The 23,040-nt window shown below is 39.8% G+C and overlaps 1 protein-coding gene across 1 annotated transcript; it reads right to left on the minus strand.

Annotated features, from left to right (window-relative positions):
- Nucleotides 1-4,998: 4,998 nt before the first annotated feature.
- CGA (glycoprotein hormones, alpha polypeptide) lies at nucleotides 4,999-20,113 on the minus strand. The gene is made up of 4 exons (XM_063391845.1): nucleotides 19,976-20,113; nucleotides 7,808-7,914; nucleotides 6,697-6,881; nucleotides 4,999-5,325 (listed from the first exon to the last, which is right to left on the minus strand). The coding sequence occupies exons 2-4, from the start codon at nucleotides 7,905-7,907 to the stop codon at nucleotides 5,248-5,250; spliced, it is 363 nt and encodes a 120-aa protein (XP_063247915.1). The 5' UTR covers nucleotides 7,908-7,914; nucleotides 19,976-20,113; the 3' UTR covers nucleotides 4,999-5,247.
- Between the last annotated feature and the right edge of the window lie 2,927 nt (nucleotides 20,114-23,040).

A 23,040-nucleotide genomic window follows, 5' to 3' on the forward strand; every position in this document is an offset into this window, starting at 1 on the left:
CACATTATCTGTCTGTTTGTCCACACAGGTGTCTTAAAGCTACTCCTCAGCAACAGTTTAAGCCTCTGGTCAGTTTTGAGTATTTTTGGATAAAGGGTAATGGCCTCAGCCCTTTGGAGGTCTTAACAGCTCTGTGAAAATCAATGCCTACTAATGGCAAAATATAAAAATTGGGATCTGACTGAAAAGAAGTTGGTAGCACACCTAAGAAAACATGCCGGATGGACAAACAACAGCCCTGGCTCTGGCTGATGGCTCTGCAGCAGCTTGGGAGGGCACCTGCTGGGACCACCAGGCAGGAGGGAGAGGGGTTTGCTGAGGACATGGCAAAATGGATTTTCAATGAGACGTGGCACAGATAGTCAGGAAATCAAGCTTCACTAGTCCCTCTTCTCACAGAATGAATTTGTTATTAGGACTGTGGGGATGTAAGTTTATATAGGTCACTGTGACAGCAAAAATATATCAGTTTTATCTTCGGTCTGCTTGATCTTCAGCATTTTAATCTACAGTATCAGTCTGACTGATTCATTGCTCCTTATAAACCATACTGACAAAGACTTCATTTTATCTCCATGCACAAATACCCTGTTCCTAAAATATAGAAGATGTACATTGGGTATCTGTGTAAACAAAGGATTAGTTTTTCTTCTGATTTTATGACACTGTCTGTCCGTGCCCTCTTGAATATATATGACCAATCGAGCCTCTATATCAGCCATTATCATCCAAAGGAAACTGTATCATGTTTTTTTTTTTCTGTTTTTCTTTTTTACGGCAAATATGCAGTATTATATTTTATGCAAATAAGTATTAATTCCTACAAATATAAATCTAGATAGTCTTCCAGTATTCCTATTCACATCCTATTTATTCTTTAGGATGGTCCACTATATTAACTTCCTAATAACATGTAACATTGTTTTTCCTAATCCTGACTGTAAGTGGGACCACTGATCTACCATTGCTACTCTTCCAACCATGTCCTGGATTTTTGCTCATACTTCAAATGTAAAGAAACACATTCTGACCTCATTCTGACAGCTGCAATGACAAAAAAATGTATTTGAATAATATATGTTAAAGATGTGATGGTTGGCTGCTGAATCTTGTAGACTCCAGGACCCAGGGATCTCTCCTTGCTGCCCAGCTGTAGGCACACAGGGACTCTCCATTCCAGTCTGTTGGACACAGCTCCTGGCTTTTTGTGCAGGTTTGTCCAGCAGCAAACCTGAGCATCTGTCCCAGAGAGGCAAACAGAGAGCACCAAGGCAACGGCACACAGAGATTACCCAACAGACCACTGCCTTCAGCCACACTCATATAAACACCAACAACCCCCATCCTCCTCCTCTCCAACTAATAAGGATTGAAATCCTCTATGGAAATCCTCTATATGTGTCCTCACTTTCGAGATTCACAAGCGCAGTTACATACACAGATCCTTGAATATCAGCCCAGCTTGTAAAGCCCTCCAAAACCCATGCCTGGGCTCCCTCATCCAGTAAGGGGGTCTCCTCCTCCTCCCCAGAGAGTCCAGTTTGAAGTTTGCCAGCAAGAAAATGTGTGGCCCACACACGTGTCTCACAAGCCTCTCCACAGTCATGGATTCCTTGAATATTAGCTCAGCTTCTCTATCCACTCATGCCTAGACCCTGTGTCCCCTTATTCAGCATGAGTTCTCAGACCTCGAGTCCTTCCAGATTCAGGCTTTATCCTGCTCATCAATTAGTCCAGCTTAAAATTTGTTATACAATTACGCATACAACTACATACAGGATTAAATTAACTAGGGAAAGATAAGCATATTGTTATTCGAATTTTGTTATTTAGGTGTTCTAGTATTTAAACCTCTCCCACATAAATATACACTCTGGTCCCTCCAGTTGCTAACAACTTGACCTATCCTCTGTCCCTCCAATTGGGACAACCCTGGCGTCTAGAAGAAAATAAATTCATCACAGATGATGAGCATTTGCTTTTAGAATGATAGAATTATTTCGGATGGAAAAGACCTTTAAGATCACCTAATCTAACCATTAACCCAGCCCTGCCAAGTCCACTACTTAATCACGTCCCTAAATGCCACATTTACACATCTTTTAAATTCCTCCAGGGTTGGTGACTCCACCACTCCCTGGGCAGCTTGTTCCAGCGCTTAACAACCCTCTCCGTGAAGGAATGTTCCCCTGTGTAGACATGTTTCCTAGGATTCAATCTAAACCTCTCTGCCGCAACTTGAGGCCACTGCCTCATGTCCTATCGCCTGTTATTTGGGAAAAGAGACAGACCCTCACCTGGCTACAACCTGCAGTTAGGCAGCTGCAGAGATTGATAAGGTCTGTCCTGACCTTATCATGCCCGTCTCTGGCATATTGGTCTTCTAGTTGCTGTCACCAAGATCTACGGGTTCCTTCTCCAGTTGCTAGCACGTAGATCTTGCAGCACCCACACATGGCATACAAAGTTTTGCCCAGCCCCCAAGCACCCACGACACCGGCAGCAGGCTCATTCCCCGTTCCCACTGCTTAGGGAGCCCAGGATGCCCCTTCCTACCCCTTAGGGAGCCCACGGTGCCCCTCCGCTGCCGTGCCGGAGGGCCATCCCTAATGGCCCATCAGCCAGTGGCAGAAGGGCTCCGGTCTGTCTTGTTTCCTTTACCACCTGCTGATAAGTTTGTGTATCTGCGTGTTTATTCCATCTCTTTCTTTGTTATGTGTTGCTACTTCCAAACTTAAGAGAAAAGTTAGAGCCAGATAACTTAAAGAGGCCGATGCTCCCCCATTCCACACAGCCTCACAATACACACTTTGCAAGCTCTTGGTGCCCGAAGTCGCCTGAGGCGGGAGAGGGATCCATGAGTCGAGGAGTTCACAACTAAAAGGCTTGGTACAAGCAAGAGGGGAAAAGCCAGGCATCCTAGCAGGGCACAGGGATAGAGCATCTCTTCCTTTTTTTTTTTTTTTTTTTTTTTTTTTCTTTCCCCTCTCTCTCTCTCTCTCTTTTTTTTTTCTTTTGAGCATGGATTTCACTCTAATTGGTATTTTATTTCTATGGTTTTACAAAGAGAAATATGGAAGTTGATTCAGAAATTCCAAACAGAAGTTTATTGTGCTGCTATTGTGGGCAGCACAAGCATAAGTAGACAAGTGCTCGATACTGCCAGAGGAGATGATTTGAGTAAGACGTCATCCGAGAAGGTTGGCAACACAAAAAGGCACATCACTTCTGCAAGGGAACGTGTTTCCCTGCTCTCCTTTTCAGCCCTGTCAAAGTTATGAAAAAAATGCGGTACCATTCCCAAAGGTAATCATGCTGCAGCTTCAAATCACTCCTCTCTCGTTGCCCAGGAATCCCAGGTAGGACCTGGCTTTCCTGCAAAAGTAGCCACATCAATCACTTTTAATAAAATTGTACAGCAGCTTGGAATTGTGATTCAGCTACAGCAGCAGCTTGACATGTATTCCCAGGTTTGAGTGATGATCCGGAATGAGAAATTGACTTCTCGTCCTGAAAACCTGTGGTGTTACTAAACTAATCCTAAAGAACATCCCACTGAACTTTGTCTCCTTTGACCAAAAGTAACATGGAAGCAAATGAGACTTAGACAGAACACTAAGGGAAAAGCTTCCCAGAATATTGAAATTTTCCAGAATAGTAAGAATAGTGAAGCAACGAGATCAGTCTCCTTCTCAAAATCGGTTTTTTTCAAGACCAAGTTAGGCAAAACATCATCCAGGAATGGCGCGGTGAAGCTAGGACATAAGAGCTGATTAAGGGGTTAAGGTGTGGAGATCAGGTTAGTAAGGTTTATTGAACACACCCTGAAAAATGCTTCTCTTAAGAACCTCAGCTCCTCTGCATACGAAAAGTCTTATCTTCTCCACAGAGCCCCGTGGCTGTATCCTTAGCAAATAGCACCAAATTTGCACTCCAATAGAGACAAGGGTGGGTGATCGGGGGATTTAAACGATCATTAGAGGCCGATCCTCAGCTCCTCAAGCTCCCCGTCACAGCTTAGCCCTGGGGGTCCGTCTAAACTGCTTCAGTCATTTCAGTCATCGGCGCAGCCATCAGCCACGGCCAGGGACAGACCAGCCACCCTCGCAGAATCACTCCAGGAAATCTTCCCTATCCCAATGGAAACTCTTACTGCTATCCCCACAGCTTCAACTGCAGGGAAATCCCCCACAAATATATCTGAGGCTTTTTGAGTCAGCACATTTAAATTCTTGCAGCCAGTGATCGAAGCAAGGATGATGTTCTCACCCCAGAAATCAGGATGAAGAGCAAGGAAATTCATTCACTTCAGTTCCCATGGGCAGGCTTCAGACCCATGAGCAGTTCCTCCAGAGACCCCGATGCAACTCACCACAACTAAACAAGTTTTGATACTAATATCAGGTGTTACATTTTGTGGTATGACTATATTTTGAGTATATTTTGTAGTCATCCTCTCACCTAACACATTCCCTACCTTTTCCATTTGTATATCTGGGTCTAGCACATGGCATTTCGGAATTACTAAAGTCCTGTGCCTTGATGAAGACAAGAAAAAGGTAAGCAGCTTAAACAGCTAATACTGTTGTATGACGATTCTATTCCACCACTGCTACATGAAAAGGCACCAAAACTCTTTATAATGTTTGGTTTTGGCATCATTTTGCATCAGTTCAGAGAAGTATAAAAGATGGCACAGAAAGACAGAGTACTGTGTATAGATGATATACTGTTATACTTTCTGCCCATTAGGTAAAATAAAAATGGAAGAAAAGCAGGAAAAGCAATCTTCAAAACAGGAGAACATCTTCAAAAAATCTACCCACTAAGTGAATAAGGGGAAAATAATTCTTTTTCTGTTCAGTTTTTCCTCTTTCACTTCCTTTTCCCTTCTCTCCCATAAAAAAGCTAGAAAATGTAATTGTGTCAGAATCTGATTTTGTCTGTTAAGCTAATAAATCACCATTTTTTTCTCAATAAACTCTGATGATTTAACTAACAGTTTATTTTAAAAACAGATCAAGCATTGGGTCATGCAAGTGCTGTATTTTATCCCTGATGGAAATAATTACACTTACTTAAATGCAAGAAGAAGCAAGGAGGAAATAAAATAGTCATCTATCTTACCCAGAGGTCTACCCAAAGTCTTTACCAGAAAACATAAGGTTTTACACTGTGGTGCTATAAAAGCTGAAAAACAAATGTTCCATTCACCGTTGTCCTTGACCATTAACAAAGGGACAGGCTTTAGGATTTATGATAGTAGCAGGTACTGCAGTGACAATCTGTATGGTTCTCTATCTTCACATTGTCCTTAAGGGTAATCTTAAAAAAGAAAACACACACATATAACAAATAATTAGGATTAGTTGTGCAGTAAAAACAGCATTGTCAAGTAAAATATGTCTGAAAACTTTTTCTTAACTACAAAGTACTCAGGTCCTTTGGGGTACATGTACTAGAATGACCTCAACACCAACGTATGAAACTGCATCATCACTGTTTTTGGAGCTGTAACGTGAAGGTTTTCGGTAGTGACATGTATAGTGACATAATTTGCTGCTTTTTAACTTGGACACTCCTTCAAGTGTCTAATTTTCCAAAAGTGTCAAGTAACCAATCTATGGGAAATCAGAAAGTGTCCTTAAAATACATCACATGGGAATTACAAAAATAAAGGCAACAAACACAAGAGCCACTTTTATATTTAATCTCAACCAAATTCTAGCTGCTGCCTCAGGGCAAGTATAGCACTGTCAATGTAGAATAACATCTATGTTCTCCTCAGGTGAAGAGCCAGCACTGGTTCAGCATAGCTGAAAGTCAGATATCTGACAGGCTCTCATCACAGCCAGTGGAGACCCAGTGCTCCCTTCAGCTGCACCCACTGAGCTCTCAATTGCCATTTGAGGGCTCGCCAAGCCTCCAGCTGTCACTCTAGAAATACTTCCATGGGTTCTGTGACTGCCAGCCATACCCATATGACTTCAGTACTCTAAGGTATTGCTAATGCACCAACTCTGTGAGTGGGTAACTCAGCTGAACCTCTAGCTGATGAGCCTGATTCAGGTCACCATAGGATAGACAACTTCTTTCAACTAGCTCACCATTTATTATATAAAATGTAAGGTTTCTTCACTTGGAGCAGAATGACTCCCAAAATCATCAGATTTAGAAGAATCTTTAAAAGAACCCTCCAGATAAATGTTCACAGTACTTGCACACATTTACGGTTCCCTCTTGGTTATACTATTAAAAAGTAAAACACCATCTCAATTAATCTAATGAGCACATATGGCTTTGGTCCCTCATTCCCATATATGTAATTGATAGTATTGACACCTTCCCAGAGAACTCCTGTCTATGCCAGAAAAACACAAGGCAATCAACTTATTAAAATCAAATACACACTGCATAGCATTTAAGGGGAGGGTGCACATCCAGGAGAGTTGAAAATACTGGGACAAGTCTATCACCAGAGCTGCAGGTGTCATGAGATGGAGCAGTTCCATAGAATCCAGTGTCACTGCACCAATTTCCTCATTCCAGCTGAATATCAGACTTGCTTTAATTTCTTCTTTAGAAAAAAGAAAGAACCAAGGCACAAAGGACATAAATGCCTTTACTATTCACTGCTCCAGCTTAATACTACTGCATTCTAAAAGAAGCTTAAGCAGACCTCATTGTCACCCTCACCTTGGTAAAAGCCTTTGCTACGCAGCATGTTGCTTCTGACGTAATATTCTTTGGAACAAGCATGGTCTTCTTGGACCTCATTGGAGTGGGATAGGCACGGGAGAAACAGCACCCAGTGCACTGGTAAATGGGTGCTCCTGGCTTGGAAAAGAATCTGTTCTCCCCTAGCTTGCACTCTGGACAACCTGCCATAAAAATACAAGGAAGAGAAGTTTACTTGGTTTCCAGCTATATTTTCATTTTCAAAAAGAAAGGGAAAGTACAGGCCATAAGAGGAAGCACAAGCCACATTCTGCTACTTGATGTCTGCAGAACAGAAAAGCACAGCCACCAAAGTTCTTCTCTTTAGGTTTTTTCAACTCTGCAACACGCACCAGCTGCAAAACTAGGCTGTGGCTTGCTAGGTAAACCACAAGCACTACTGGATCTTTTCTGGTTTTCTTTTCAGTTTTGTTGATACTTCTGAAGGTTTGTCTCTGTCTCTGAAGCACTATCTATCCCTAGAAAACTTCCTACTAGCTGTAGATAAAAGCACCAGCAGGATTTATAGTGCTTCTCAAACATTGCCCATTTTCGGGTAAGATTCTGTTACAGAGAGTTTTTTAAATGTTCAGTGGTACCAAGATTTTTGTACATCTTTTTTTTTTTATATTTTATTTGAGACTAAATAAAAATCCCAATGTACCCTTAAAATCTAATATGTGTCTTTCATAGAATGCTACACCAGCAGCATCCCATATTCTGGGATCTACATCGGAAAAATATTCCGCATATTATGAGGAGATGTGGTTCTGCTGTTCCTAATGTGACGTTGTCATTTAGATTGTGAGAGTACAAGAAACCAAACATTTCTATTCAATAGTGTTTCAAGGATTAAGGTTACCCACATCAGCTTGAGGACATGGTCACCTGGGACATCGTTGACCTGGAGAAATTAAATTTAGGGAAGAAATAGAAGGTATGCTCATGGTAAAAATATCTTGATGTATTATACCCTCATTGTCAAAAAATGCAACTGAATGATAAAATTTCTGACCACATTTATAAAACATGAAAATTTAATTAACACTCTTTATAATTGTTCTATTTCTGAATGCTGAAAGCAGCTTACCCTGCATGAGAAACTCTCCATCTGGGAAAGTATGAAGAAGATGTAGAAATACAGACAAAATGGTCAATGTGACAGCTGCATACTTCCCATAGCAATCCATGATCTGTCTAGAAATACAAATACACACATTTTTGAAGGCTGAGACCAATGGCAGGATGAAAAGAACATGGCCCCTGCCTGACAGGGGTTGCTAAAGTGGAAAGAAACAGAGTTTATGAGCAAAACTGATAACACAATGCTTTCCGGTGGATTGAATGAAGGCAGTGGAAGCAACCATCTTCCTAATTAGGACAGAAAAAAAATAGAGGAAAGAGAATGATCTGAAGCCCAGCTAAGCAGAGAGGCTGATAACATGGTAGTTACCAGGCGGCAAGGCTGGGTGCTGGGTACAAGTATCTTCACCTCCTCCCTCCAACCCGCCCAGTATGTCAGTTCATGCTGGCAGAAAACAGAGGATAAAGGAATTAAAAGCAGGCAGTAAAGATCAGGAATAAAAAACATTGGCAACAATTTTGGAAGCACTAGAAGTAAGCATTTAGAAGAGGTATCCAAAAGCCAGTTCAGTGTGTGCATGTAGGTATGCACACGGGCTCTATGCAACCTGTGGTTTTCCTTCTCTGCTTGGAGTTTTCCTGAAAGCTTTGGAAGCATTGAACATGGCTGCCAGGTTCCTGAGAAGCAGCTGCCAGCCCTCTGTGACCTGTTCCTTCAACAAGAGCAAGCTGTGTCTGCAGGAGAAAGATGGTCCTTCACACTTTTTAGATCCACAACCTCTTATGGTCCAGCCAAACATTTAGGGAACTGAACTGAGCTCAACAGCATCTACACTGTTGATGTTAAGGTTGTTTTCTATATATCCTCTTTCCAATCCCTCAGAGGGGGTGTGACTGCTGGCAGACTTGCCTGCATGGGAACACAGTTCCACAGTTTAACGTTAAGCGCTGCTCCATCCAAGGGAACACTCCCCAGAGAGCCAGAAGTCAGCTGGAGGGTCTTGTGCACCAGCAGAAGACAGACAGACTTTTCCAAATGACCTGTTTCTACATCATCCTGAGCCTTTTGATAGCCTAAATGCTTCAATGGCTCCAATAAAAGAAGCCAGCCACAGGAATAACACCACAGTCCTAGAGAGATTATCCTGTTTTTCATGTTTTTTACTGAAAACACTATAGCACCCTTCACCCTAATTTTTCCAAGAAGACATAATGCTATAATTTGGTACATTGTAATGGCTCGAGGGAATCCCAGAGGGAAGTTCTTTACATTATATTAACCAAAAGGGGAATTGAAATTGCAGCTTTGCACTTCCTCTATTGAGTCAGATTGTCAGGCTCATACCAAAACCACCAGAGACCTGTCAATAAACCACAGATGTGATCATCTCCACTTTTTCAGAGCAACAGCTGTTTTGTCTGATGGTCTTACTTGAATTTTACATGGACTTACATGGACTGTGTCCATGCTGTTAACCCAGGTAATGTTCTTACCACTCATTTCATCTCATGATCAAATCGAAGGAAGCTTCTACTTTGTTCTATTAAATATTATCTTTCTTAAGCTACTGGAACAATATATAATGCCTGAATTTCAGGAGTTCTTTGGAAAGATGGTGTTTTTAAATCTTTCCCAGCAGGTAAGTTCTCACCTCATTATTTATAATATCTTTTTCTGTTAAAGACTCTAAAAGATGTGCTAATACCACAAGTTGTGTGATTGATATTTGACAGCAATTGCCACCATTGCGCAGGAGAAAAACACAAAAGTTACTAATGAAGAAGTTTGGGACCCAGTCGAAAATCAAAAATTACCAATGTTTATCTGCAGTCTAATTCTAGAGCCTCATTTTCTCCTACTTACAAAGAAAGCTTAACCCTAAGCATTGATGTTTTAGTCCCAAAGCAAGTTTTAAGTTAATGTTCAAAGCAAGAACGTTGATAGAATGAAAGGAGAAGGAAACTTTTGGAAAAGAAGGGAAAGAGAATGTCAAAACATGCAATTGTTCCTCAGTAACAGTAATTAAAAAATAAAAATATATTACCTCTCTTGTTCAACAACAATAAATCAGAGAAACTGCAGGATGGTGTTTGAAATTGAGCTGTCCTTAACGCTTGGAGGTAAGTTCCCAAAACTGATGTATGAAAAAGTTGGATTTCTTTTATACCAGTAAAAGATGGATCATATTCCTCGCCCACATCTAAGCCATTGGATCAACTGTACATTTTCTCTAATGACTGAACATCACTTTATGTAATTACCAGCCCACCATGCTGATCTTATCTTCAACCTGACTTTCATAAGGATTATTTTTTTCTTATATAATGAAAAAAAGGTCACATTGAGAGCACAAAGTCAGTGCTGTATGAGTTTCCTGGGGAACTCAAAGACTGAACATCCATTTTTTTGCTGCAGTTTTCAGTGAACAGAAGTTCACAAAATTTTCACAAAAGAACAAATTACTAATGTTTTCTAATACTTCTTTTTAAACTAGGGAATATTATTTAGAAAAATCATAAAACACTACTATAGAAATTGCATCACTTTAGCAGAGAATAAAAAATAGAGCAACAGTGATCGACACAAACATCTAATGGAAATGTTAGTTTGTAAATTCTCCATTTGTATTTAATACTCAGAAAGTGAATGCATGGATAAACATAGAAATGTAGAAGGACCACCTTTAAAAAGGTAAGATTTCTGGCAGGATCTTATCTTGTTTTTAAAATAAAGCTAATGCAATGGAGGTGCTTCTGAAAACTGTGTCAGAGTGCAGCTTAGAGACTTGTAAGTCCTCAATTTCAAGTGACAGGGTCTGTGGAAGCTGGCTAAATGAGACGGGTCCTACCCTGCCTTCTGGCACCGAGGCCAAGCGGTGCAGCAGGGCTCGCATCCACTGCATGTTTCCCTTCCTCTTCTCAAAGGGGAGGCCAACATTCAAACACCTTTTGGGAACAGCCCCTGGCAATGCAGACAGCCTTGGGTCGGTGCTCAAGATCCTGCTGTGTTTCTAAGTCCTGGAGAGCTGAGGGAGGTCCCCTTCACATGTCAAAAGTTCACTGCAGAAGTGCCTAAGCCCTAGGTACGCACTCTGGGTTGCCCTTACAGACAGTGGAGAGAAACAGCCCTAAACATCTACTTCAGTACAAGATTATGCCACTTTTACCGTGTGCTTATTTTTCATTATTGAGAGCCCAGGGTAGCTACCTTGGACTGCTCACTGTCCTACTCAGAGAGATTTACAAATGTTTTATAGCTTCAAAAATCTTCAAAAATTCTTAAACATCCAAAGGCTAAAAGTTACCCTTTGAGCACCTGCTTTGATGGAGATAGGACATTGAAAGAGACCCCCTGCAGCTTCTCGTGTTCCTATGAAAATGAGGCTCTATTCGCAAAACAATCAGTCTCTCACAAAATGTTTATTGTATAATTGGATTTGGTGAATTGCACCTCTGTAGATTTCTGCTCCTCAGTTTTCTTTTCCCTTGTCCTGACTCTCTTTTTAATAACAGCAACACCCCCAGACTGCATTTGTTATTTCAGACACATTTATCGCAACCTTTATCACCTCTGCCTTCACTAACAACCTCATCTGCTTCAAGGTGTCAGACACCTTTTTCTTTCCCATTTGTTCAACTCATCACTGTAACGAAGTTAAGCTCAAAACAATTGTCCCCAACCTACACTCGGCTTGAAATTGGCTCCTGTTTCACAACTGAGACACATTTCTGCACCTATAAGCTTGACTGTTTTTTTCAAAAATGTGTGCTGGTCTAATAAAAGATAAATTTAAAAAAAAAAAAAAAAGGTCTGTCTCTCCACAATTTTTGCTTCATTTAATAACAAAAGCATACAGTTGAAATTTGAGAGCTATTGGTAAACACAGTATATTGAGAAGTGCTTCCCTGGAAGACAGAAGCTTAGTATTCCTTGTCATTCAAAGCAAATTGATGATGATTACTTAAGTTTATAGAGTGCCTCTGTCCTGCCCATTTCATACTCACCTCAGCTTGCAGTCCTTTGGGAAAGCCAGGATGGCTTGTAATGCTTCACAAAAGCTAGAAAACTGTCTTCATAAGAATGAAAAAAGGTAAACTTTGTATTATGTATTTGATACTTACCTATCTATTGCAGCAAATCATCTGCTAGTAAAAAGCAATAGTTATGCAAAACATTTATTTCATTAGAAGGATTCGAGCACAGTGACAATGTTATTCCCACAGCAAAAAAGAAAAATAAAAGTGCCCACAACCTGCTACTTTCTCTATCAGAATGTATTAGAAAAAAATTTTGTGAAGTCAGTGGAATTACAGTGGTATAAAAGATAGTTTAAAAAAAGCTCCTATATTTATTAAGAGGATTTCTTACTTTAGCTGCTCCAAATCTCCAACTAAAAATACTTGGTTAAATCTGTCTTAATGTGTGACTGAATGAGAAATGAGAGAATGTGGCTCTCTGTTTTCAAGGGGGAGAGGGCACCCTCTGGTTTATTAAAGCACTTAGCAATAATCTCACATGACATTTTTGCCACACTGATATCATGATTTTATGGTCTGTACAAGCACACGGATGAAAATATAAGTACATATGTACCCCAAACTAGACCACTGAATATGCTTTGCCAAGATCAGTATTTTGCCATTCTACATTGGAAAAATGCAACGAATTGTTAAAATTTTCAAGTTTCTTTGAGTCCTAAATTGGACTGGGTGTCTATTAAGGAACATACGTGACATAAATATAGCTTGTTAAAGCTGAAATCAGTGTGAGCTCAGAACCTAAACATTATGGAGTTTCAGAACTTCTGGCTCTTCTAGGAGCTGGGTCCCTTACAGCTCCTTCTCTGCCTTTCTCTGGAAAGGAGAGTTCACATCTCTTCCCTTGCTCTGCCAGATGCTGTCTCAGGGTATCTGTCCTACTTCCCTACTTAGCAATATCTGCTTATCTGCAGGCTGCTTCCTGATGCTGCCTCTTCCTTGCTAGAGGAAAGCTTTTCTGCTTTGCCACTCAGCACTGACACCCAGCACTGTCTGCAAAAGACTGGGGAAGGGCTTTCTTGTTTCAGAAAACAAATGCTTCTACTCAAAATAAGTCCACTCTATCAATAAACAGAAACACGTCCTCCAAGTGTGGTTCTGTATTAGCACTATTAAACAGAAACTGCCTGTTTTAATAAGGGTAATACAAGGTTTACTATACCATACCCCAGCAGAAAAGACTGTAGAGAGCACACCTAACTTTTCTTTTTTAATTACTGCTGTGTTCAGCCCTGCCTTCTTTATTGGTCTTCCTAATCCCTGCAGACAAGTAAATGAGAAGGAAAAATCTTTCAAATGAAGTTTTGATAGCATTTTTGGCCTGGATGGACAAGCAGGTTGAGCTTTTGAGGATTTTTTTTTTCAATAATAATTAAATTACATTTCAGAAATTCCTCCAAACGCAGCCAAAATCCACCCTTCATTATTTGTGCAAAATCAGAAAAGAGCAGTCCTCCATCTGAGAGAATGGAATGCTCACCAAATGCCAGAAACTCCTCTTTACTTCTCTCTTGCAATTTTTAAATACCTCCTTGATATCTTTGTCCAGCCTTGCCCTACAGGCTGACACAGCAGCCACAAGTGAGAGCCTGCACCAGACCCTGCACCAGAAGGCATCCTGAAGCACTGGTACCACCTTTTGCATTTGGGTGTCACTTCCTTGATTTCTTATGTGATCTTCCAAATGTTCCCAGGAGGAGAGACGATCTCACATATCCCAAGTCACTCCACACTGAGCTAAGCAAATTATCAGGGTGGCTGAAGAGAGAGAACAACCAGAATGAGTGAAAGCATATTCTTTGAGAGAGAAAAAAATTTCTGGGGATTTAAGGCACAAAAGAAGTAACTTGAGTGTTAAATAAAAAGATATGCAGGTATTCCAGTATTTCACTGAGTCTCCCCACTCCTTCTCAGTTAGATCCTAATTTTTTCACCTGCCATCTGTTTATTCCCAGAGATAGTAACATCAGCTCAGTGCATAAAAATGTGTGTGTACATACATATATATACATTCATATATGTAAAAAAGGCCCCCCAAGGCAACAAAAAATACAGATACACACCATTAGGAGCTCCCCTCTGCTGAAATACTTCATACTGTATTATGCAGAGAGTGAAAGTCAAATTTTCTGTTCTTTTACAGGTGCTTTCCACTGATTATCTAAAATTATCTCTCAAAGCAATACTTCTTGGCCTCAGCCTCCTTTCTTTAAAATTGACAGGAGTTCTGCCATTATTTTAAATGACACTGGATCAAGACTTCTAAGATTAGCTGTTAGTGTTCTCAAGCTTCAGCCAAACATTGATTATTCTGAGATAATAAGTCTTTCAGTACTTACTGCACATAAATAATTGACTGAAAAGCCTCTCCTATTCTAAAACCATAGTGTAAAGTGGGTTTACTAATAAATTTATTTGTTTGTTTTTGATGGAATTAATATTACACACTATGGCACTTCAGGAATATGTGCAATAAACATTACTTCATGCAAACTAAGTAAAAACTGTGCCAGTGAAGAAAATCAGAAAGATCATAAGGAATAGACATATTTTTCCCCTTTCTTACAGTGATTTTCAAGGTCAAAATGTTTAATCATTGCTTGTTGTTAGGCAACTTACAGTACTAACAGGATGATGATTTCTGTTTTGCTCTGTTTTCATGCTTCTTTTATGAATAGGTTTATTTGAAATCCAATTCCTCTGAGCAAATTTAGAATAGATAATATTACAATTCTCACAGCATTGTGGGACAACAAACAAAATGTCATTAACATGTAGGTTTAACGTCAAGGGCTTTACAGATTGCTTTTCAATATTTTTATTCTCTACTTTTAATTAATAGAAGTAACTACACCTCATATGATGACTAAACGAGATTACAAGGTCAGGAAGGTCTGTTCCTGTGATGTATAACGCTGCTGAATTGAAGTAACCAGGTTTGTTAGACTCATGAAACAGTAATTATAATTTATTTATTATCAGACAGAGGTAAACCACTGGACTACATGGACTACACAGACTACTGATCAAACCAATTATGTCAATGAATATGTTCCTGCACCACAAGCATAGCCCCACAAGGGTAGCTCATGAGAGAAGGATAATGCTGCCTTACTTTAAACATATTTCAACATTTATCCCATTTCTTGGAAAAAAAAAACAAACACAAAAACCATACACACCCCAAACCATATGAGTGCATCGTTGCGTATGAGGTTTAGACTTGATAAATAGACATGTAAAAGTGAAATGTATACCTTTAGTACAGCTAAAACAAAGAAGCCTGATCAATAATGCAGGATGTCTCATTTACACAACTAGCTATTTCAGCAACTCTCATTATCTTATCCAGTAATAATTGCTCAGAAAATTAGCTATTATTCTTTTCTAGCCCCAAATCTGAATGATCTCACATGCTCACTGTATCACCTCTTCTATTAGTAGAGGTTTATATTATCAATTGCTTTCACATTTCATAGAATGGTATGTCTTGATTTTTACAAACAAAAGCAGAAAAAATGCTCAAGTTCCTCAAATTCCAATCAAATTGCAGCAAGCAAGAAATAGCCTACGTTGATGATAATAATAATAAAAAATGCAGACTTAGAACCTGAACTGAAAAAACGCTTCTGAAGAAAACAGGTTATTTCTATCATATTACCAAGAGGATCATTACCAGGTTACTGTTGTCCTCTCTTACTGTCACTGCATAGAGAAAATTGGCTGCCAGGTAATCTGGCTGAATAAAAAATTCACCATACTCAAGTTCCAATAACCCACACAGAGAACAAGCAGATAATGGTCCCCTGCCCTGGAGAGCTCGTCATCTCACACTGGCTTTGGGGCACTAAAGTAATTTCCCTAAACTCCTTCTGTTCAACCCATTTTGGCATTTTTCCTATTCCATTGACATCAGGTGTCAAACTGATGGGCTTCACCAAATTTTTCAGATGAGGCCTTAGATCTACATAGTGCAGCAGCTCATTTCCCTCACTCACAGTGGTCCCTTCTGGTCATGTCTAAGCAATCCCTTCATACAGCCACCTGCCCTTTGGAGGAACTGTGCACACCATTTGTTTCTCATTTTCCAGAGACTATCAGAGCAACTAACAAAGGAAATTAGACATGGTATTTGGCTATTGGTGTGAGTCAGCACATGGAAAATGGGCTACAGCGTTATAATTAATGCAATGTTGGAAGGCAAAGTGGGCCAGTGATGCCCACCTCTGTATAGTTGTCTATCAGAAATAAAAAAGGCTTTTACAGAATAACACTTCAAAATAGAACTTACAGTGCTTTGAAAGATGGATATTTAGAGTTTATTTCCCACGTTGTTGAAATTTAGCCATTCTCACACAGCAGAACAGTAACCACTTTTTGCCAACAATATTACATAGTTGTCCTTAGGGGCCAACAATCCATTAAATTTATATCTCAAATTTAGGCTATATGTCTATCTAAGCAGACTATAAAGGTCTAAGCTGCAAACTTTGGAGGAGGGAGAAAACAGGGAAGGCAGTCTGAAAACTAGAAATATTTTAAAGCTACTACTTTATATTATTTTGTGATCCACACTATTTCTTAAAGTAAGTTTAGAACACGAAATGAAAGAGCTGAGAAATGACTGAATGACCACCTGTTCTGGTGGACTAGATGGTGCGTGTATCCTCTTTTCAGACATGAGAAATACAGTAGGAAATGCTTAAGGGGATCACTGCCTGCTTCAACACTCAGGAATTACTCTGTTCATGCAGCATTCTGTGTGCACTTCTGATGGTGTCTGATTAGGGATGGCGGTAGAATGACAACACAAAACTCTGATCTTATTTGGAGGGCATATAGCGAAGATTTATTGGAAACACACTCTTTTATACAGCACTTCGGTACAATGAATATGATTGGTCATTTAGAGCCTATACCTTCTTGTAAACATCTTTGCCAGTAAACAAGGTAGAAAAATACCACTTGCTAATGGTTTGTCACCTTCCAAGGATTGTTTGGATTCCTCCTTATGATTTCCTACACCATAGTGGGAAAGCTGTGTACTTGACTTTCCCACAGGCTCAAGCTAGTGCCTGAAGCCTGAAAATCTCTTATTTGACCACTGTCAGATCCCACATACTTCAGCAGTAAGCTGTCAAGAAGTATAGATTATTGATATTTTACCCTTGCACAAGTGCACAGAAGGAAAAAAGCTACCACAGTGGGATTCAAACCCCCTCAGCTTGAGACATCTGTAGTACATATGGCCATGCTGGTTGCTCTGGCAGTCAGCTGAAAGACACAGTCATTTTCAGGGTGCCATTCAACTACTCTGTCTTAGCTCTTGCCTTAGAAAAAAATGGGTGATGCCCTACAGCTTGCCTGTTTCTCTCCACTGGTTATAGACAGGTCAAGAAAGGTGGCTTAGATAGTCATACCTATTTTTTTTAAGATAATCACAATGGTCTAGATTAATCCAGTGCAAAGCATCTTTAATGTTTCATCTAATATGCTGGAATTAATATAATCACACTTTTTCTTCTGCAGTTAGACAATCTAAGAGACATGCTGTAAGCAGAAGTTCTCAGTAACTTCCCACAACATATCCAGGAAGTTAGAAAGGGGAGGAAAGTAAGGATTGATCTTATTTGCTAATTTGCTAGATTCTTTCTCTTTGTCTGTGGTCTTTGTAATTTCTTGTTTTAGCGGGTATTTAGCTTGAAAATTCTCTGCAGCAAAGGTTATCCTTTTATTCAAGTTATATTTATCCATCATGTATGGTCCCAGACAGTATAACAACTACAGCCCAACACTCTGCTTGCTTGATACTGAGAAGGGAATGCTCTGTATCCTTTGAAAGGATGGTGCTGCAAGTGCAGCAGATTTTCAGAAACATAATCACCTTCTGAGAGAGTTATTCACAGGTAGGAGTAATTTCACTGATGTCTGATAGGCATAGAGAAGTCAACAAGCTAACACAAAATCCATTTAACAATATTAGGTTTGAATTCATAGAAATACATATTGAGGATTTTCAGCTTGCAGAGTCTTTGGTAGAGGCCGATACTGACAGTCTGGCAAAAAATCCTGCTGGCAAGTGCCAAACAAAATCTTTAAAGTAAACCTTCAACTCCTTCACGATGTTTATATCTGAGAGTGCACTACATGCTACTCTAAGAAAGCAATCAGACTTTTTGGCTAGCAAGCTAATAAAAACATTTCAATGTCACCACTTGTTAATTGACTGTTGTTTTTTTTCTTTTTCCTGCTAATATCCTTTACAGTTGTTTTCGTAGTTTTTTTAAAACATTTAAAAAGCTGTATCTAGATATTAGGAGGGAAATTCTGAGATAGTACATCTTTGCTACTTCTACTGGCTAGAACCAAATACTACCCAGGAAAGTATGACTAGGGAACAAATGTTAACATTTGATATGCCTTGTCAAGCTGAAACATGCATTTTTAATTTAAACAGAGCTTCACTGCAGCACTAAACAAGGCAGGGTGCATTGGCCAGTGAAACCAGATTTGCTGCTGTTTGATATGCTGCAGAACATGGCAATACAAGTGATTCATTACAGCAAATAAGGTCACAAGTTTACCATTGATTTATTGGTTTAAAGGGTCGTGTGTGTGAAATCAGCTCACTCTGAAAAGTAAAGCTCAGTGCCAATATCTTTGTGTTTTAACAGTTTCCTGGCTGTTTGCTTTAAGTCTTCCACCAATGCTGCCTTAATGTGCAGTGAAAACAGAAAAAGAAACATTCTTGGGAACTTTTTTAGACTGACATCCATAGCAGTATGCTTTAAAAACCTATATTAATCAAATTATGAACTAGTACTCACAAACATAGGATTAGTATTCCTCAGAACACAACTTGCAGAAATGCTCAGTGCAAACAGGCAGGACAGGAAATGCAGTGAGTGATGGGTTCAGTTTCCTGGGGTGTACAAAAGCCCTCTGTGATTACCATCAGTTTATGTTAGACTTACTCATCTTGCTGTCTGTGAACCAGTATTGGGTCACAAGTTTCTGGGTGGTGGTCTAGCAAATGTTTTCAAGAAGAAATATGAATCCTATACACATGCTTTCCCTCCCACTCAGCCAAATCCTACACACAAAGTTGTGATCTGTGCCAGCTACAAATGAGGAATGAGAAAGTGCTAACCATGGAGTAAGTGATTCATCAGTCTAACAAATTAAAGTTTAACAAAATAAAATTTAATACAGAAGAAGGAGTGGGGAAGGAAATTGGGGAGAAAAAAGTGTGCATGGATATGAACTGGTACTTTCATTATTGACCACATTTGGAATGCATCTTTGAAGGTATGGTTACACATAATCTGCAAAGTTTGCTTGAATGATCCTGAGATATGTCTCATTAGACAGAGGCAACTGCAATGCCAGACAGACAGCTGAACTGACTTTCTAGATTCCCTCAGAATCAAAAGCAGGGAAAAGGCACTTTTAGATCTATTTTGGCAACTATCTCAACCCAAGATAAATTGGCCACTCTCCTTGGTTATCAGGGGAACCTAGACATCTATCTCAGATGTAAGCATGTACAGCTGCACGTCAGATTCTTACATTTGGCCAGATGGCTCACAACAAGCTCCAAAATACCAAAGCCTCACCTTTTAGCAGCCCACCTACATTTACTCTATCTACTCCCTATTTCAATCACTACAGTTTTTGTCAGAGCATCACTACAGACACCGAGGTTCTGAAAACAGGTTTGAAAACCAAGGCAGGTATCAACAGAGGATCCAGAGGCATTCTGCAGGCACCAAATGGCCCCAGGATATCCACTGTTGTGACATGGCCCCATATCAATACACCAGCTCAGTCACAAAAGTCACACAGCAGTGTGCTGCCACATCTGAATCACCGTGTTCAGCTGAGAAGCAACGCTTGTCATCGGAGTCTTCGTATAATATGCTGGAATTAATATAATTAATAAAAACCCGGTGCCGCTGGATGGCTGCTGTACTCAGGATCAGCAGGTTTTAGGTGCCTGTAGACACGTTTCCCTGCTCGAGGTGGAGCTCTCACGATCGATGTGCCCGCGGCCCCAGCCAAGACTCGGTGCTTGAGGCAAGGCTGGCATCCGGCCGGGCTTCACCACCTCGCCACTCCCAGCCGTGACTCCGCTCACCTCTGCGCTCCCGCCCGACCAACACGCCCTGCCCAACCATCCCGGCGTGCACAGAGAGAACCTCCAACAGCAAGCAGACATTCAAACGCAGCTCAGGGCAGGGGATCACAGCAGGTCCCCAAGCGAGCAGTCTGAAGCCTTGTGCAGTCCCATTAACCTCGGTAATGTCGCAAGTCCCAGTGATTTCAGAGGCATTAGATCACGTAGGTACACGCCGGCTGAGCGGGGTGTACATAAGCACACACGCTTTGCTGATTACGACAATTTTTTGACACTAAGCACACATGTTGCAGAATGGTATTGGGATTGTCAAGTATGAGCTTAGAGAGTCTAACCCTTGATCCCACGATACTTACGGGGGGAAAAATGTTAGAGGTGGTTGTGGGCTAAGTTGGTGGGCTGTGACAAAATTAACCATGAATGTTCAGAGATCTAACTGAAGTGATGTTTGAATCATTAATGACAATTTTCAAGAAAAAACAGCAAGTAAGGAAGGTTCAAACCAGAGAAAGGTATAAAGGAAATACTCATTTTTAAAAGAGAGATAAGGGAACAGAGCATTTTATGCTGTCAACATTTTATCCCCTGAAATGGAACAAAGTATTAAATAAAAAAATTTTAAATACCTGGAAGATTATTATAATTATTAAAAACCAGTTGAAATGGGTTAGTCATGAGAAAAAATGTATCAATTGATGCTAATCTCATTCTCTGACAGGATAATTGCTTCAACAAATAAGTGCAAATAGCAGATATGATGCATCATGACAATGACAAGCTTTTGACATTGTTCCACACAGCATTTTACTAAGTAAGCCACATCAGTGCATTCCAGAGGTAAGTAGCAACCCTGTAGGTGCACAACTTTCGTAAAATTGTTCTCAAAGTGCAGTAATTGATGGTTTGTTGTCATTCTGGGAAGCTTTCTCAGGAGGAGTCCCACAGTGCGTCATCCTGGGAACAGTTTTATACCCCACATCCATTAACAGCCTGGGTGATGGCATGTGAGTGCACTGACACAGTTTGGCAGTGACATCAGCTTGGGTAGAGGCAAAGTGCTTTGAAGGATGGAAATAGCACTAAATGAAATAGCACTAAAAATGGGTCTTGAAGAATCAGCCTAAAATCAATCAGACAAAATACAAACCAGACAACACTTTGGAAAGAGAAATCTAATGAGGGCAGAAAGTTAAATATAGAATAGGAAACGACTGTGTAGGCAGAAAACAATGGGGGAGATCACAAACTAGAGCCAACAATGTAATAGATGACACAAAGAGTAATCATTCCACTTAAGTCAGCTCTGGCAAAGTCCCAGCAAATGCAGAACTGAATTGGGCACTGGACGCTGTGCTCAAAGAAATAAAAATTGAGGTCCATTGCTGAGGGTGAGAGACACCTATGACAGCAAGTAAAGTAGGAAATACCAGCTGTGAGGAAAGCTGAAGGAATGAGGTTTGTGTCACTTAGAAATAGGGCAGTAAATTGCAAAATAAAGAGCTCAAGGAGAGGTATTATGGTGGCACTCAAAAATGTAATAAGCTGCCATAAAAGATTTGGAGGCTATTGTTCTACCGTGACAGCTAGAGGAAGAACAAAGATCAGATGAATTTCCAGCAGGGATTTAAGTTGAATACTATGAATTCAATCAAAGAGTTCAGATTGCAAAGCATTTAAACAAGCTATTTTAGAGGCTGTGAAATCTTCCCCCCAGAAGTCCTGAGCCTGCTTCTTTTGAAATACAAACAACTTTGTTTGTATGATTAATAAAAATACTAAAGGTGTACATGGTCATCAGTGAGTTTGAAAGCCTGATTGGTCCCCGCAAGCCAAAAGTTACCCAGTATTGCTACCTGATTGAAAGTCCACATCACAATGATTAGCTGTTTCTGTAAGCCTGGGCTTGAACGGCTGCAGGGTCAGACCCACATTTTTCCTTGCACAATGGTGCCTAAGTAATGGCACGCAAGTCTCAGATCTTTTAATGTAACATAATTTAATGCGGATTTTGTATTTGAATAGTATGCATAAATTACTGCAAAAGAATTGCTATCTCACTATAAGAAAGGAGCTACGAAACTGTGTGTACTAGACAAAGGAAATATTTTTCTAGAGGTTTGCCTGAGGGAGGATTTAAGAGAGGAAGTTAATGCATTCCAGCAAGAATCTCCATCACTATACCAGTGGATTAATTGTAAGTAAATCTAAAGCTCTGAGTGAGGAAAATTTGTAGCATAAGGAATGTAGATGAAAAGTGTGGGGTAGCTGTTGAAGACAAACACATAGTGTGAAACAAATTTTTACCTGGTTATATTTTTTCATCATTTTGTTATTCCCATGACTAATTCTCAGCTATAAGAATGAGGTTTTGATTTAATTCCAAGAAATCATTTTTAATCAAGAATTCATTAAATTTCCATCATTTCATTTTCACTGCAGTGGTTTCCTTTTCTGTGCAATGATTTTATCATCTGATTGCAATCAATAGGGCTGTAACAGGCAGTATACGTAGTTCATCATCAGTCAGAGTATGGTAAGGGATTACAGAACATTTATACTACCCCTTCTTAAAGTCCATCCCCCTACCTCCTTCTCCTGTCATCTGCAGGTTGTACCATTTTTTCCTTCTATTGACACAGGGTTCTATATTTTATCAAAGGTTTTCAACATTAATTTGCTGAAAAATCCAATGAAATATTTTTTAAAAATAAATGTGTTGCTGTCATACGTGTTCTTGAGAAGTAGTTCTATGCTTTATCATAGCAAAGAGCTGGGTGTCACTACTAAGTAATTAACTGGTTATAAAACAGCTGAATCATGAAGAATCAGATAAACAATTTTATCTGTTAACAAACAGATAAAATTGTCTTTTAACTGACCTTACACCTATAAGTATCAGCATTTACCTATTAGCAGGTAGTTTTTATTTTAAATATTTTCTCTCCTTTCCCTCCCCAACTTGTTCACAAGACATGCCCTATCTTGGTGCCAAATCCCTTTCTTCCATACTCATGAAAAAGATTCAATTCTTAGACATAAAATTAAAGTAACTGCCAAAAAAAAAA

The sequence above is a fragment of the Prinia subflava genome, chromosome 2 (assembly GCF_021018805.1).
Source record: "Prinia subflava isolate CZ2003 ecotype Zambia chromosome 2, Cam_Psub_1.2, whole genome shotgun sequence".
NCBI classification, from domain to species: Eukaryota; Metazoa; Chordata; class Aves; order Passeriformes; family Cisticolidae; genus Prinia; species Prinia subflava.

Excerpts from the sequence above, each read along its gene's own strand:
- CGA (XM_063391845.1), bottom strand. The coding sequence starts at position 7,907 with ATGGATTGCTATGGGAAGTATGCAGCTGTCACATTGACCATTTTGTCT. Across the intron at positions 6,882-7,807 it reads TGGAGAGTTTCTCATGCAGG|GTTGTCCAGAGTGCAAGCTA; the intron begins GTAAGCTGCTTT and ends TTTTTATGGCAG. Across the intron at positions 5,326-6,696 it reads TAGCAAAGGCTTTTACCAAG|ATTACCCTTAAGGACAATGT; the intron begins GTGAGGGTGACA and ends TTCTTTTTTAAG.